The 16,681-nt window shown below is 35.8% G+C and overlaps 3 protein-coding genes across 4 annotated transcripts; all 3 read left to right on the top strand.

Annotated features, from left to right (window-relative positions):
* The first annotated feature begins 7,050 nt into the window (after positions 1 to 7,050).
* LOC106386945 (cingulin) lies at positions 7,051 to 9,277 on the top strand. The gene is made up of 3 exons (XM_013826771.3): positions 7,051 to 8,005; positions 8,098 to 8,190; positions 8,274 to 9,277. The coding sequence occupies exons 1-3, from the start codon at positions 7,583 to 7,585 to the stop codon at positions 9,183 to 9,185; spliced, it is 1,428 nt and encodes a 475-aa protein (XP_013682225.1). The 5' UTR covers positions 7,051 to 7,582; the 3' UTR covers positions 9,186 to 9,277.
* Positions 9,278 to 10,483: 1,206 nt separating this feature from the next.
* Positions 10,484 to 13,950, top strand: LOC106385942 (NAC domain-containing protein 89-like). Its single transcript, XM_022698774.2, has 4 exons — positions 10,484 to 11,634; positions 12,641 to 12,894; positions 12,999 to 13,214; positions 13,475 to 13,950. The coding sequence occupies exons 1-4, from the start codon at positions 11,442 to 11,444 to the stop codon at positions 13,814 to 13,816; spliced, it is 1,005 nt and encodes a 334-aa protein (XP_022554495.1). The 5' UTR covers positions 10,484 to 11,441; the 3' UTR covers positions 13,817 to 13,950.
* Positions 13,951 to 14,401: 451 nt separating this feature from the next.
* Positions 14,402 to 15,833, top strand: LOC106386946. Of its 2 annotated transcripts, none has more exons than XM_048752149.1 (3): positions 14,402 to 14,695; positions 14,863 to 15,048; positions 15,505 to 15,833. In XM_048752149.1, the coding sequence occupies exons 2-3, from the start codon at positions 14,893 to 14,895 to the stop codon at positions 15,676 to 15,678; spliced, it is 330 nt and encodes a 109-aa protein (XP_048608106.1). In that variant the 5' UTR covers positions 14,402 to 14,695; positions 14,863 to 14,892; the 3' UTR covers positions 15,679 to 15,833. The 2 variants fall into 2 exon arrangements, with proteins under 2 accessions (XP_048608106.1, XP_048608105.1); XM_048752148.1 differs by having other exon boundaries at positions 14,409 to 14,695; positions 14,873 to 15,048.
* The last annotated feature ends 848 nt before the right edge of the window (positions 15,834 to 16,681 follow it).

Here is a 16,681-nt window from a genome sequence, read left to right as displayed (position 1 = left end):
AAAAATTAATCATTGTTAGATAATATAATTTTTGTTATTTAAAAAAAAAATCTTTGTAATTTTAAAAGTTAACATTGACAAATATTTAAATTTTTAACATATAGAGATATAGTATTAAAACATTAAATTATATTTATTTAATTTATACTATCTATAAATCCAATGGATCATCTATTCTTTAAATCCAATTATTAATAGTCCAATAAAAATTTCTGATAGTTCCAAAATTTAAATGATAAGATTAGAGATTAAATGTAACATGATTTTGTAGGAATAAGTCCATTAGGTCTATTTTTAAAAAAAATCACACATGAATCATGGTTGTGACTTCTGTTTTAATATATAAGATAACTGTTACGAAAGTCAAAAAAAAGGAAGAGGAGCCGATTATGTTGAAAATATAAGAAGATGTGGGGTTCGCTGCACTATTTGTACAGTGAATTTCTTTCTATATATACGAACGTTTTCGTTCACTGTAATACACACCTCAACTTCTCTTCTCTCTAATAATAAACTCTCTCTATCAGTGTTATTATTTCTACGGGTATAAAATTTCGCCATTATTTAAATTCCTGCGATACAATAAAATTCCAGTTCTTTTTATAACACGTTATCAGCACGATCATTCTTCAATTTGGTAAAATTAATTTATATCATTTATACCCTGCTATAATGGTCAGTATACCGCATCTACTATTATTTATATCATGTTATAACGGCCGGAATACCGCCTATATTATTTATTAGTAATTTAATGGTCGGCCGAGGCGCCTTATATTCTGTTTATTATTAATTGGTCGGCCGAGCCGCCGTATAATTTATTTATTACTTTGCATTGATCGGCTGAGCCGTCGCATGATTTGTTGTCATAACATAAATATTTCATTGTCATAATTTTTTAGTTTTATGAAAATTTATAGATTTGATTGACCGTTTAATACGATATTTTCAGACTAATTTTTGGTGCACTCGATTTAACCCCAACGGTCACAAAGAAAATTTTTCAAAAATTTCTCCTTTCTCCAACGGTCATGAACAATGATTTTCATCTATAAATACAACTCATTTTCACTCCATTTCATCATCCAAAACATTTCATCTTCTCTCAAAAATTTCAAATCGCTCTCCTCCGATTTTTCATTTCAAGAAAGATGATTCGCGCACTTTTGTTTTTATGTGCCATTTTTATTTGTGTTTCTATTTATGGTTTATTCGATGGAGAATTTACTCCGAGTGAATTTAAGATGAGTATCGGTTTAATTTTCTTTACATCGCTTCTCCTTGTAATTGCTTGCATGATTAATGTAAACGGTTCCTTTTAATATGAATAATGTTCTAATAATTTTTATTTATGTGCTTTAGAAATACAAATGGAAAAAATCGAGAAACTTCAGTTTCCGGCATTGGAAGTAACTGGGACAAACTACACGGCATGGGTTACAAACATGGAGCTTCATCTAGATTTCGAGTAAATACTCGGAACAATAAAAGACGGCAATATATCAACCTCTCATGAAAAGGCTAAGGCCGTGATATTTCTGAGAAGGCATCTAGATGAAAATCTTACGCATGATTATGCGAGAACCAAAGATCCTTTAGATCTTCGGAAAGCTCTGAAGGAGAGGTTTGATAATCAAAGAAAAATTACTCTCCCCAATGCACTTGATGAGTGGAAAAATCTACGATTTCAAGATTTTGAAAAAGTAGAAACGTACAATTCCGCTATATTGAGAATAGCGGCGCAATTAGATTATTGCGGTAAGCCTGTCTCGGAAGCAGAAATGCTCGAGAAAACTTACCAAACGTTCCACAAAAATCATTATGTTCTACAAGAACAATATAGAAATTGTGGGTATACGAGGTTCTCTGAACTCGTTGTGGCGCTTATGATAGCGGAGAGAAATAATGAACTCCTCATTAAAAACCACAATGTCCGACCCACGGGAACCAAAGCATTTCCTGAGGTAGATGCAACATATATAAAAAATCCGGAAAAAGGAAATTATTCTTATCGTGTGCGTGGTCGTGGCCGTGGTCACAATCGTGGTTTTGGTCGTGGTCGTGGTTATCGATTTAACCGCAACCATGAAAGGAGTAACAACCCAAGAGGAAGGGGATCCAACACATGGAATCGATCTGATCGGGTAAAAGGGAAAGAAACCCAAGAAAACCCTACTCATAAAAATGAGAACGTCTGTTACAGATGTGGATCGAATGGACACTGGTCTCAAGTGTGTCGAACTCCTCGACATCTATGCCAATTGTACCAAGAATCTATTAAAGGCAAGACAAAAGAAGTAAATCTCAATGAACACCTTGTGGGTACAACATCGACATACCTCGAATCCTCTGACTTTATGGGAGATTTCGATGAGGCCACTCATCAAAATAATTGAAGTGCTTGTACTGATCAAGCTTAATAATGCCTAGTGATGCCATAAAATATTATGTATTTCACTTTCAAAATAATGTTGTATTTCAAAATATCTAATGTATAATTATTGTGTACTTGTTATTGATGCATAATATGTTTACTTATGAAAGTTTATTTTCTTTATTGATATTAACTGTGTGTTACAGAAATGGATAAGAAAGCAAATGTAACAACAACTAAACAAATTGGTAGAGAAGTTTGCATACCAGATAGTGGCACAACGCACACTATACTGAAAGATAATAGATATTTCTCTATTTTAAAGTCAGTAAAAATGACTGTAAACACAATATCAGGTCCTACAGATCTGATCGAAGGAATTGGCAAGGCAAACTTTATGTTGCCTAATGGAACAAAGTTTTCCATAGATAATGCCTTATATTCTCCAAATTCTAAAAGAAATTTGTTGAATTTCAAAGATATATACCGTCAATGGTATAACACTCAGTCTGCAACTGAGAATGGAAAGAAGTATTTGTATATAACTTCTGAAAAATCAGGCAAAGGCCTTGTACTGGAAAAATTTCCAGAACTTCCTTCTGGATTGCATCACACTTATATTGATGCTATAGAATCACATCTTGTGATCAAAAGAAATCCAGAAGATGTTACATTATGGCATGATCGTCTTGGTAACCCAGGCACTACAATGATGCGAAAAATCATTGAAAGCTCACATGGTCATTCAATAAAAACCCAAGATATATACCAAAGTAATAAAATGACATGTGATGCGTGTGCTCTTGGGAAATTAATCATAAGACCATCACCAACCAAAATTGACAGAGAATCACCAAAGTTTTTGGAAAGAATCCAAGGTGATATTTGTGGACCAATACATCCACCGTGTGGGCCATTCTACTACTTTATGGTATTAATCGATGCATCGAGTAGATGGTCACATGTTTGTTTGTTATCATCTCGAAATATGGCATTTTCGAGATTTCTAACTCAGATAATCAAATTAATAGCACAGTTCTCAGATTATCCAATTAAAAGAGTTAGATTAGATAACGCTGGTGAATTCACATCCCAAGCTTTTAATGATTATTGTATGGTATCAGGGATTGAAGTAGAGCATTTTGTTGCTCATGTTCATACACAAAATGGTTTGGTAGAATCATTAATTAAACGGCTGCAACTAATTGCAAGGCCATTGATCATGAGATCAAAACTCCCAACATTTGTATGGGGACATGCTATTTTGCATGCAGAAGCACTAATTCGGATAAGACCAAGTGCATACCATAGATATTCCCCATTACAGTTAGCATTTGGAAAAGAACCAAATATCTCTCATCTAAAAATCTTTGGTTGTGCGGTTTATATTCCAATAGTACCACCGCAACGTACAAAGATGGGACCGCAAAGACGGTTGGGAATATATATTGGCTATGATTCTCCAACAATAATAAGATACCTAGAACCACAAACTGGTGATGTGTTTACGGCACGATTTTCCGATTGTCATTTCAATGAGAAAGAATTCCCAACTCTAGGGGGAGACAATAAACAAATAAGAAAAGAGATCAAATGGAGTGTACCATCGTTATTACACTTTGATCCTCCTACGAAACAGCCAGAACTAGAAGTTCGATGTATCATGCATTTACAAAATATAGCAAATCAGCTACCTGATGCATTTGCTGATACCAAAATGGTAACTAAATCACATATACCCGCTGCAAATACTCATGCTCGTATTGAAATACCACAAAACAGTGGAACGGCAGTTGAGACACGTGAATCAGGAACACGTTTAAAGCGCGGTAGACCTATTGGTTCAAAGGATAAACTTTCTAGAAAACGTAAGGAATGTGAAAAGCATGATACTCCCAAAATAGCGGAAAATATTTTGGAAGAAGCGAATTGTGAATCGAACGACAATATAGAGCATCATGAATCTGATGGAAATCACGAGATTTCTATCAATTACATCCATAATGGAAAGATATGGAAACAAAATGAGATGGATGATATTGATGACGTTTTCTCATACCTTTTAGCAAAGGAAATAAATGAAGAAAACGAAGATCCAGAACCAAAGTCTGTATATGAATGTCAAAAGAGACATGACTGGATAAATGGAAAGATGCAATTCAAGTCGAATTAGATTCGCTTAACAAACGAAATGTATTCGGACCTATTGTGCTCACACCCAAAGATGTAAAACCTGTTGGGTACAAATGGGTGTTTGTCCGAAAAAGAAACGAGAAAAACGAGATTACAAGATACAAAGCTCGTCTCGTAGCCCAAGGTTTCTCTCAAAGGCCAGGAATTGATTATGAGGAAACTTATTCTCCTGTCATGGACGCAATCACATTTAGATTCCTGATGAGCCTAGCGGCCAGTGAAAATTTAGAAATACGTCTCATGGATGTCGTTACGGCATTTATATGGATCATTATATACTGATATCTATATGAGAATCCCAGATGGATTTAAAATGCCAGAAACGTTTAAGTTCCAAACCTAAAGAGTTATGTGCAATAAAATTGCAAAGATCATTATATGGTTTAAAACAATCTGGACGAATGTGGTATAATCGTCTCAGCGAACACTTAACAAAAGAAGGATACACGAATGATCCTATATGCCCTTGTGTTTTCATAAAGAAAACAACATCCGGATTTGTGATAATCGCGGTGTACGTTGATGATCTTAATATTATTGGAACTCAAAACGAAATTCAAAAGGCATCAAACTATCTGAAAGGAGAATTTGAGATGAAAGATCTCGGGCAGACAAAATATTGTCTAGGATTACAAATTGAGCATTCTCAAAAGGGTATATTTGTACACCAGTCTACATATACCAAACGAGTATTGAAACGCTTTAACATGGATAAAGCAACTCCTCTTAGCACCCCGATGGTCGTTAGATCACTTAATGTTGAAAATGATCTGTTTCGACCATCTGAGGAAAATGAAGAAATACTTGGTCCTGAAACTCCATATTTAAGTGCAATTGTAGCTCTTATGTATCTTGCAAATTGTACTCGACCTGACATATCTTTTGCCGTTAATCTTTTAGCGAGATTCAGTTCGTCTCCTACGCGAAGACATTGGAATGAAATTAAACATGTCTTTCGTTACCTTCAAGGAACAACTGATTTAGGCTTGTTTTATCCTAAAACTTCAAAAGGTCAAATGATTGGTTTTGTAGATGCAGGTTATTTGTCAGATCCACACAAAGCTCGATCCCATACAGGATATGTTTTTACAATTGGAGGCACCGCCATATCTTGGCGTTCTCAGAAGCAGACACTTGTTGCTACTTCTTCAAATCACGCTGAGATCATTGCACTCCATGAAGTAAGTAGAGAATGTGTATGGCTAAGATCAATAAGCCGACACATCTGTTCAAGCAGTGGGATTGACGAAAATACGGAGCCAACTATTATATGAAGATAACGCTGCATGTGTTGCTCAAACGAAGGAAGGATATATCAAAAGCGATAGAACCAAACATATACCTCCGAAGTTTTTCTCATACACCCAAGGGCTCGAGAAGAATAAAGAGATTGAAGTAAGATATGTTCGATCATGCGACAATGCAGCCGACCTCTTCACAAAATCACTCCCTACCTCGGTATTCAGAAAACACATCCACAACATTGGAATGCGTCATCAGAAGGATCTATGACTGCTCATTCGAGGGGGAGCTTACGTAGTTGTACTCTTTTTACCTTACTATGGTTTTTTTCCATTGGGTTTTCCTGTAAAGGTTTTTAACGAGGCAACAAAGACGTTAAGCGAGAATGGATAGTGACACCGGTCCCCAAGGGGGAGTGTTACGAAAGTCAAAAAAAAAGGAGGAGGAGCCGATTATGTTGAAAATATAAAAAGATGTGGGGCCCGCTGTACTATTTGCACAGTAAATTTCTTCCTATATATACACGAACGTTTTCGTTCATTGTAATACACACCTCAACTTCTCTTCTCTCTAATAATAAACTCTCTCTATCAGTGTTATTATTTCTACGGATATAAAATTTCACCCTTATTTAAATTCCTGCGATACAATAAAATTTCAGTTCTTTTTATAACAATAATTCATTTCTTTGCAGTTGTACTTGTCATCCCCATTTAGATTGAAAATAATTTATGCGAGAGAAAATCCGATTTACCATTTCAGAAATACACAATCCAAATTTGAAAATTAAAGAAAAAACTTAAATAATAATATCAATAGCCAGTGTCATTTTCTCAAATATGTTTTATTTTTGTCTATATTGTATCTTTAAAATGTCACAATATAAGTGAGTATATGTTTGTCTAAAATAATGTTAATCTTTGTCATAGCATGGTGGGTGATGCAAATATTATTCGAGAACCACTGATCAAACTCTCTATCTACAACTGCTGCTCATATCATTCCCTAAAAAGCTTCTGAATCGAACTGTCTTTTTAGACTGTTGGCAAGTCTTTTAATGTCCTATATAGAGATTTGCTTTAGAAAAGTATTAATTTGGATTGACGGATTCCATAATACCACCCTTTTACAAGTCGTTGTTTGCATTAATGAGTTATAGGACAGTTATTAATTATAGAATTATTGAAATAAATTTTTTAAATTGGAAAAAGACTGGTTTAATGGTGTGTACTGTGTACAATGAATCCTGCAAATTAGACAACGCACACAAACAAAACACACCACACTCCTTTCTCTACCCATCCTTTGTCTTCCTCCACATTCTTCTCTCTTTCTTCCTCCAAGAAGTAACACAATTTCCCAGATTCAAAGCTCTTTTCCTTTTTCAAAGTCTTTCAAAAGGAATTAAAGAATCTCAGCAACCATCTCTTCTTATTCTTCCATTTTTTTCATATACAGTAGTAAGATAATTTACTCTGTTAAAACTTCAGAAAAAGCAAAAGAAAACACACAAAAAATTAATCTTAACTTTCTCTTTTTTTTTGGTAATATCTCTTTCACTCACTTTAAAGTTTCTTCAGAGATTCGAAAACAATATCTTCCAGAAACTGCTTCAAGTTTCTTCTACTCGATCAACCTCATCACCCACTTCTCATAAAAAGCACCAACCAATTCCAAACTTCAAATCTCTTCCTCAGTCTTTTTTATTTATTTTCAGACAAGATTCGAGACAATCTTGTGTTCTGCTGATTTGTTGTATTACAATACAAACTTATGGATCGAAAGAAAGGGTGCAAGATCAGGAAGAGAGGTGGTTCTTCCTCCTCTTCTTCTTCTCTAGCTCGTCAAAACCGCTTCAAACGCGCAATTTTCGCCGGAAAAAGAGCCGCACAAGACAACGGCGGTTCAGGAACTCCGGTTAAGTCCATCTCCGCCGCTAAAACTCCCGTACTCTTGTCCTTATCGCCGGAAAAACACTCTGTAGATCAGTTTCAGAAACTCCCCGTGTCGGCAAGAAAGCTGGCGGCAAGCCTGTGGGAGATCAGCGACGGCGGCACAGATCCTGCCCTAAACTCCGACAGAGATAACTTGAGAAGCAAGAAACCGTCGGGAAACAGAAGGAAGAAGTCAGCAGAGATCTCTTCCCATCACATCCAGCTGAACTCATCCGATCCCATTTCCCGGTTTGGATCAGAGGTTAGTGTTTTGCTTCCGTCTCAAGTTTCCTCTGTTTTTTTTTTCTTTATTCTTTTCTTGAGTCCCAAGTCTTGATAATCAAAATCTTACAGAGAATCATTCTTGGAGAAGATATAGTTCGTGGAAGATCAACAAATCCTCAGAAAGTTCAATTAATCGAATACAAAACCACCGGCACAAACTCGGTACGCTTTTTTTCTTTCTTACAAAACATATTCTTTCTTGCATTACAAGATACCTCTGATTAGTTAAACCCTAACCCTAACAGGTGAAAACTCGTTTCAAGAACATCAACGACGGCTTAAAAACGTCTAAAGAGCTCGTAAAGGTCTTAAAACGTATCGGTAAGCTCGGAGACGATCACAAGACAGCAAGCAACCGTTTAATCTCTGCTCTGGTTTGCGAACTGGAAAGAGCAAGATCTTCTCTGAAGCATCTAATGAGTGAGTATGACAAGGAGGAGGAAGAGAATCGGAGGTTAATAGAGAAGCTTCGAGAAGAGGCGGTGATTGAGAGAAAGCTCAGGCAAAGAACGGAGAAGATGAATAGAAAGTTAGGGAGAGAGCTCGCTGAGGCTAAGGAGACGGAGAGGAAGACGAAGGAGGAGATGGAGAGAGAGAAGAGAGCGAGGGACGTTCTCGAGGAGGTGTGTGATGAGCTGGCGAGAGGTATCGGAGAAGATAAGAAAGATATGGAGAAAGAGAGGGAGATGATGCGAATAGCTGATGTTTTGAGGGAAGAGAGGGTTCAGATGAAGCTTATGGAGGCGAAGTTCGAGTTCGAGGAGAAACACGCCGCCGTGGAGAGGCTGAAGAAGGAGCTCCGGAGGGTTCTTGAGGGAAAAGGGCCGTCGGAGATTGGTCAGGTGTTAGAGATAATAGATGGTTCTGATGATGATGATGAGGAGAGTGACCTTAAGTCTATTGAGCTGAACATGGAGAGTGGAAGTAAGTGGGGTTACGTTGAAAGCCGGAGAGATCACCGGACGGAATCAAGATTTGTTGGCTCCGGCGAAGATGATGATCCTGTGGAGAAGAGATCAGTGGTTGTTGACAATGGAGAGAGAGATGAATCTTTGAAGACCCTAAAAGAGTACATTGTTTCCAATATGAGATTCATTGGCTCGTCATCGTCGGAGCAGTGGAATCATCGGCACTTACCAAGCGTGGAGTTTGTGTAATCACCGGAGCTAGAGCCGGCAAGGAAAAAATAGTATCATTTTTTTAATGTGTATATGTATATTTTATTCTATTTAAATTTTGGATTTAATAAGTTACATGTCTTAGTCAAATCACTGATTTTTTTTTCTATTCATGTTAAACTTACGTAAACATTATATTTCTACCTTGATATATATATGCATCTTTTAAAAATAGGAATTTATAACCTAACAGTTTGCATTAATGTAGATGTATGTGTGTGTTTTAGAGGAGAAGGCTTTAGATAACTAAATAACTAATCAGTCTGTAATTTAGAAGTAATGAATATATGGATATCTATCAAATCATGTTTTGGATTGGTTTGAAGGATAATGTACATTATTATATATTTGTTTGAGTTTGCGAATATTTTTATTAAACAGTTTATTTGATTGCTGGCATGATTGATGATACACACATGGAAACGCAGGGTCAGGGTAAACTAGAATCATACTAATAATTACAACAATTAGAATACGAACAACGAACAATAATGAGGTATAATTGATGCCAGAATGGATTAGTATTAAGATTTTGAATAAAAAACGAAACAACAACGAGGTTTTCTCTGTTATTGTGTGGACATCGAACACCGTCATTGCATCTTCCCATGTGAACTTGTCTCAACTATCCGTTACGTATCACCCTATATGTTTTGTCGTAAAACTAAAATTCAATCAAAACGTTACAAAGTTAATGAGATGACAAGAAAAAAAACGGAAAGTAGGTCTTCATTTGTCTATAGATATTGACTAGTAAAACATGAAAGTTAAGGTCCTTAGGGGTAGGGACACAATTTCTGTGAATATTTTGATTTTCTTGTGAAATTTTTCAATTTGTTTTGTTTTTTCTGGATCAATATTTTCCATAAAAAGCTACCCGTTACAAAAGAAAAGTAACACTCATTAAATTTGAACACTATTTAGTAGAGTGAAAGAAGTATCGGGTGCCTGCCACTAGGCTTACTTACCATGAGAAAAGGTCAAATGATAAAGACATTGGCCTAAATACAAGTAGAGATATTGTCAGTGTGATCTTATCAAGTGTATGTGTGGCTTTGTCTCTTTGTCTCCCTTTGTCTGTATAAACTTTGAAAAGTTCAATGAACCTATTGGTGATGACTTGTTTTCTCACCTTTAGCTATAAACCAAGTTTAGATCTATAATTCCAAACATAAAAACAACTCAGCCAAACAAGTTAATGAATCACTAGTTTTATGTATACATTTGAAGATGGAACGAGCAGAAGCAACAATACATACGACAAAAAGCAGATAAACTCAATATAACTGTTTGGATCTGTTAATGATTCTGATCAAAAATCTTGAAGTTGGTAGCAATAATTTACATTTTTTTTTGTTACGGATAGTAAGCACACTACCGCAAAAAGTATTTGACGTTGAACGTGAGGGTCTTATAAGATAATGACAACTATGTATCAATTTTAGAACAAAAAAAATGTTATTTTCTTATATCTATTTTGAAAAGAAATAATATTTCTATTATGAATTTACAAAAAATACATACAAACCATTTTTAAAAAATAGCGTCAAGATCTAACAAGGAAAAGGAAAAAAAAAGTTTTTTTTGTTATAAGAACATTAAGAGAAGGTATTTCTTATGAACTCCTTCTTTAGGCATGCTATGAGAAGGTATTTCTCGAGGAATAAGCAACCGTTTTGGCTTGCTCTCATGTCTGCCAGATCTCTTGTATTTAAAAATGGCTTCAAGTTGGTCACAACTCACAAGTGTCCGCTTTGTGGTTTCAAGTTACTTTCACAACAAAACTAAACACTTTCTAAATTCGGCATTAGTCCACTCCATTATCATGACACTTATGTTTGTATCTCTTATTGGTTCAGCATAGACAGTCAATTTACTCGGCTGACCAGAAGAAAAAGTCGATGCAATATGTGATGTTGATCACTGACTAGTCAAGCACCTCTTAAATTGAGAGTACGTGAAAACAGTAAGGGGCTAAACGGAAATAAAAGCACTTCAGTTTAAACTAGGTTTGATGACGCGGCAACCAGACATGCAGCAAAGCAATGCCCGCGCAACACCTGGTCAAAAACCCGTGTCTGCAAATGTCTTCTCTGATCAAAGCTCAAGTGAGAGAGCACAGAGATTCTCCAGAGACAAGAAACCCTTTTGTCTTATTTCCAGAGCGGCGATATTAATTATACCGAGTATTACTCTTACTCTCTTGTGGCGACTGTTGTGTACGCGGGAGCCTTCATGGAGGTGGACCCGGTGGGAGTTTCTATGGATACAGTGGAAGCGTTGACGGTGTTTCCAGGGTTCAAGTTCTCGCCGACGGACGTGGAGCTGATCTCGTATTACCTCAAGCGGAAGATGGACGGTTTAGAACGGTCCGTTGAGGTTATACCGGAAACCGATATTTACAACTTCGAGCCTTGGGATTTGCCCGGTTTGTTCTGTTTCTGCTCTTTGTTGTTCGCCTGATTTACCCTCAGGGCTCAGAACTTGCTATTTTGGGTGTCCTGTTTTTTGTTGTTGTTACTTTTTATTTTTTTGGTAACATATTAAGATAAAAAAAAATTGTTGTTGTTGCGATCTTGTGATTCCTTCTAAGCATTACCTTTTCTTGGCAGCAACAGTGTCAGGTGCGGGAGTGTCAAAATGAGCTAGCTCGCTCAACTCAGCTCGGCTCATAGTTAGCTCGGCTTTTTCATGAGTTAGCTCAGCTCAGCTCATTTATTATATGAGCTTCAATATGTAAACTCGAACTCAGATCATCTAGATCATGAGTTAAATGAGCTAACTCGTGATCTAAATAAAAATAATTATAATAAAATAAAATAGTGAAAAAATAATTCTATAATATTGTTCAAAATTTAAATATTAAAAAATCCAAAACATAAATATTAAATACTAAATAAAAACGAACACATGATAAAAATAAAGAAAACAACACCTAATATAAATTAAATTAAAGCAAAACCAATGATCCAAATCCCTATTCTTTCTGAGAGTCTTGGGCCAATTCATCTTCAATGTCTTATATGTATGTTTTACACTTTAATTTTAGAAGAGAAATATGATTAATATATATATATTACTTTTTAAGAAAATTTGGTTTGACATTTTAATTTTAGAAGATAAATATGATAAATATAGAAATTATTTCTTTTTTACATAAAAAATAGAAATTATCCAAATATAATATATATAAAATATATTATATATTATTGTAAGTATGAAATGAACAAGCTCATGAGTCAGTTCATGTTCATTAAAGATCGTTCATATAACTCGTGATCTAATTTAAGTTTGATCATTAAACTCATTTATTAAATAAACTTAAAATATAGAGATCGTGCTCATGAATAAACATGAGCTATAGTTCATTTTGACACCCCTGATCTCGTGGAGTGTTTTAAGATAGTTAACATTCCTATTTTTTTTCTTTCCAGATAAGTCAATAGTTAAATCTGATACAGAATGGTTCTTCTTCTGTCCACGTGGCAAAAAGTATCCACATGGCTCACAGAACAGGAGAACAACCAAGATGGGATACTGGAAAGCCACTGGAAAAGAACGTGATGTCAAGTCTTCTTCCGAAGTGATCGGGACAAAGAGGACGCTTGTCTTCCATATTGGTCGTGCACCAAAAGGCGAAAGAACGGAGTGGATTATGCACGAGTATTCCATGAAAGGATCACCTCTGGTAAAACTGTTCTGAAACTTAAAAACTGTTAACGTGATTACATACTTTGATACTGTTTTAATTGTCAAGATCCGCTCCAATACATCTAGTTGATTATCTTCTAGGATGATGCTTTGGTTGTCTGCCGGCTTAGGAGAAACATAGAATTTCACAAGGCACCAGAGCCAAATTTAGCAGCCGATAAGCACATGATCTTGCCAAATGGTCCGGCTAGTTCAGGTAGCCCATCTGATTGGGACAGCATGATTGATTTTTACCTTGCAGGTGAATCAGGTGAAAACCTCCTCACTGAGATGGCAGAAACATCAAGAAATGTACAGGTTTGCCCCCTTTGTTCCACTTCTTGTCGATGAATATTGTTGGGAGCCGGTCCTGAGATTTCAAGGGCTATAAACATTTTAGTATGAATCTTGATAAAAACCTATGTATATTAGTTTTATAATCATGATGTTGATCTACCATTTACGCATTTGATATATATAATAACGTTTCACATAGAGCATGATTTTCTTGATAAAAATGAATGATGGTTCTTTATTCTCGCACTTATTGATGGAATTGTGTGTGTGTGTGTGTTTAGGTGCATACTGATGAAGATTTCTTTGCGGATATCCTAAGCGACGATATAATCAGTCTTGATGAAGCGGTGATGACAGGGAACACAACAAACGAAGTGCCAACACTTGAATCAGCATCAATGGAGACAAGGCTACTTCCTTTACCAAACATGATAGACAAACATATGGCTTCACTGCTAGAGGAAATACCACCACAGGAGAAGGAAGGAAAAGAGAGCAGTAGCACTGAACCATTGTCTAGCTGTTTCGTGGGACTATATTCGATCAAAACGGTGAACCGGGTACGATGGGATGTTATCATAGGTGCAGTGGCTCTCATTGCAATGTTGTTTTATCTAGAGTGAGGCTATGTAACTATGTAAGTAGTTGGAACTTGGAACCGATGTTGATGTTTGTTTTTGTGTATAGGCGGTTCATATATGTTTGTTTGTGTTTAATGTTTCAACTTGAGCATTCTGTCAATTTTTGGTACGGCTTATAGAATTGCAAGCAAACCGATAATTCAAAACCATGCAATCGGAAGAATCTTGAAATCAAAACTAAACCGATGTTATAGCTTGATGAGGTTGGGTGCAGTTAGGCTTTGTGCATTTGCTTTTTGGTTCGTTTTTTCAGATATAGATTATCTATAAAATTTGGTTGGTAAAAATATTAAAAACCAGTTTATATGTAGAAAGGTTATAAATCTAATATGGTTTTAGTTCTGTTCAATTTTAAGATAATTTTAGATAATTCAAATAATAACATAGAATATTTGGTTGTTCGGATACAATATAATATAACTTAAAAATTTTAAATTAAAATAATAGATAATTTAAATAGTTTTATATTTTTTGTTTTGAATTTTTGAATTTGGCTCGGTTTAATTTGGTTTTCGGTTCCATATAAAAACATACACCTATGTGTGATTAATGAAACAAATGGATAGGGATGGGGGTAAATTTGTAAATAAGCTTCTCTCAATGTCTGTACTCGTCTTCTTCTCTTCACCGTCTCTCGACGACGGTTGCACTTAAGATTATCCGTTAAACCTCTCTGCTTCACATCTCTCCCTCTCTTCCGCTCGTTATACGAGAAGAACCCATTCTCGAGAAAGCTAATAGCTTCAAACGATTCTATCGAAAGATCTCGATCAGATTCTTATTTTCCCCTCTCCTGCGCAAACCCTAGGGAAGTCAAAGGATGCGATGATGAAGTTTGATCTCACTCTTCAATCTTGATCTGTAAGTTCTCAAACATCTTAATCGTTCTAGTCTTGGTTTTGTTTAGGAAATTTAGGAAGTGGGTAGGTGAATTAAAGTGATATTACATGTTAAAGTTTCGACCTTTCAATCTCATTCTCCGATAATTCGATAAAGGCGTGGTCTTGGGTGTGGTGTTTTATTGCGAGTGTGGAACAGGTTTTGTAGGAAGAGGAAAAATGTCGAGGCCGATCATGCTTGTGTTTCTACTGGTTATACTTATAGTCACATCTCAGTTTGAATGGAGGCAACCGCTGCTTGAGCTTGATGCTGCTCCTAGCTTGTCTCAGAAACATCAGCAGATTGCAAAGAGGGAAGATGCTGTCAAAGAGAAGGTAAAACTCTTCTCATGGAAAAACTCATCATCATGTATCTGTATTACGGAACATTTTTGGATCAATCAGTCTCTGGACTTCCTTTCTTTTCTTTCTGCCTTTATTCTTGGCATTGAGAGGTTTATCATTTTCACCAAACTCTGATCTTTCAGCGGTTATCTTTCCTGTTTTTGAGGATGTCTGCGGAATCACTCTGTGGCTGATTCGAGTTCTTAATTTTCAATAGAACTATTGGTTTGATACCTCTATCGAGTTTTCCCTGATTTGCTTCATGTAGTTAAGGTTACTGGAGTAAAAATAGTATAAAACCATCTTTGTCTTGCAATGTATGAACAACCTCATGTTTCAGGATAACTTTGAACCTTAATATGCATGCATATGCTTCTATTTTGAACCTTCAAAATAGAAGAAGACCCTTCATTTCTAACAGTTTTTTTCCTTTGTTGATCGTTACAGATCATCTTGTCACAGGAGAGGCATATCCAGAGGCTAAATGAGCTTGTACGAACTCTTCAAATGCAGTTGCTGCGTTGCAAAGGACAAGAGAACGAGACTCGAAACGCCACTGAAACCTCCCGTCTCAGCAAACAGTTCATTGAGCTCGAGAGGAAACACATTGTGGAGGACTAGTTTTCATCCGTTACAACAACTCTAATAAATAACATGAACTGTACACGTAAAAACTGTAGGGAGAAATTCTGAAAAATTCTCTTTTAAAATTCCAAACTCCAAACTGTTGTATTTTATTTCTATTGTTTGTTAAAATCTTGCTGATGATTTGATTAGGAAGATTGCCTTAATTATGATGAAGGTTGAGATATTCAAATGGTAATGAAATTTGAGAATTAGGGTACTTGTAGTACCTTTAGTTATGGATTGATGGTATTATTAGCTAACATACACATGACTAATCTAAATATGCGTACATGTTTGTATAATGAAAGTTTGGTTTGCTTGAATCAAGGTAACAAAGTCTAAAGATGACAATGACAATCTTTTCTTATATCAAATGAATCTTCCATACTATTTGCACCTTCTTTTTTGGTTTCACGATTCCATCAATAAGACCCTAATAAATCTCACCGACCATATTCCATATTTTTCTAAGTCAATATTTAAAAGTTATTTACTCATTAAATATATAATATTCTTTCATTTTTATTCACTTTACAAAGTCAACAATCTTAATTCTAAACAATCAAAAGCCATTCATGTAGTCATCTTTTTGGTCAATCTTTCATCATTGTTGGCCGTGCGGCAAACGGTCCAAATTCATATTCACCAATATTAACAATTTTCAACTTTGAAAAAAGCATTTAGAATATTATTGCGGATAGTAGTCATCAAAACAATTTTCCTCACCATCTTCACCACGACCGCCAACATCTCGCATGCGTCTAAATCGGAGAGAATCAATCGATACTTCAAGATCTCATCAGCCAACGTTCAACACAAACACCAAGAATAGAGCTTCGCGCAAACATCAACCCTTACCACCGGAGAGCTTCAATCGTCCTCCGACGAGATCTCAACCACCGCAACCAAAACAAGATCGCAAAACTAAAAACCAACCTAGAAGAAGAAACCAAACCCTAAAATGGAGCTAAGGGACCAGAAGCCGGCAACGGTGGAA

The sequence above is a fragment of the Brassica napus genome, chromosome C3, assembly GCF_020379485.1.
Source record: "Brassica napus cultivar Da-Ae chromosome C3, Da-Ae, whole genome shotgun sequence".
Taxonomy (NCBI): Eukaryota; Viridiplantae; Streptophyta; class Magnoliopsida; order Brassicales; family Brassicaceae; genus Brassica; species Brassica napus.
Note: the sequence above shows the minus strand (reverse complement) of the source record. Positions and strands in the feature narration are given on the sequence as shown.

Excerpts from the sequence above, each read along its gene's own strand:
- LOC106386946 (XM_048752149.1), top strand. The coding sequence starts at position 14,893 with ATGTCGAGGCCGATCATGCTTGTGTTTCTACTGGTTATACTTATAGTC. Across the intron at positions 15,049-15,504 it reads AAGATGCTGTCAAAGAGAAG|ATCATCTTGTCACAGGAGAG; the intron begins GTAAAACTCTTC and ends TGATCGTTACAG.
- LOC106385942 (XM_022698774.2), top strand. The coding sequence starts at position 11,442 with ATGGAGGTGGACCCGGTGGGAGTTTCTATGGATACAGTGGAAGCGTTG. Across the intron at positions 11,635-12,640 it reads CGAGCCTTGGGATTTGCCCG|ATAAGTCAATAGTTAAATCT; the intron begins GTTTGTTCTGTT and ends TTTTCTTTCCAG. Across the intron at positions 12,895-12,998 it reads CCATGAAAGGATCACCTCTG|GATGATGCTTTGGTTGTCTG; the intron begins GTAAAACTGTTC and ends ATTATCTTCTAG.
- LOC106386945 (XM_013826771.3), top strand. The coding sequence starts at position 7,583 with ATGGATCGAAAGAAAGGGTGCAAGATCAGGAAGAGAGGTGGTTCTTCC. Across the intron at positions 8,006-8,097 it reads TTTCCCGGTTTGGATCAGAG|AGAATCATTCTTGGAGAAGA; the intron begins GTTAGTGTTTTG and ends AAAATCTTACAG. Across the intron at positions 8,191-8,273 it reads AAACCACCGGCACAAACTCG|GTGAAAACTCGTTTCAAGAA; the intron begins GTACGCTTTTTT and ends TAACCCTAACAG.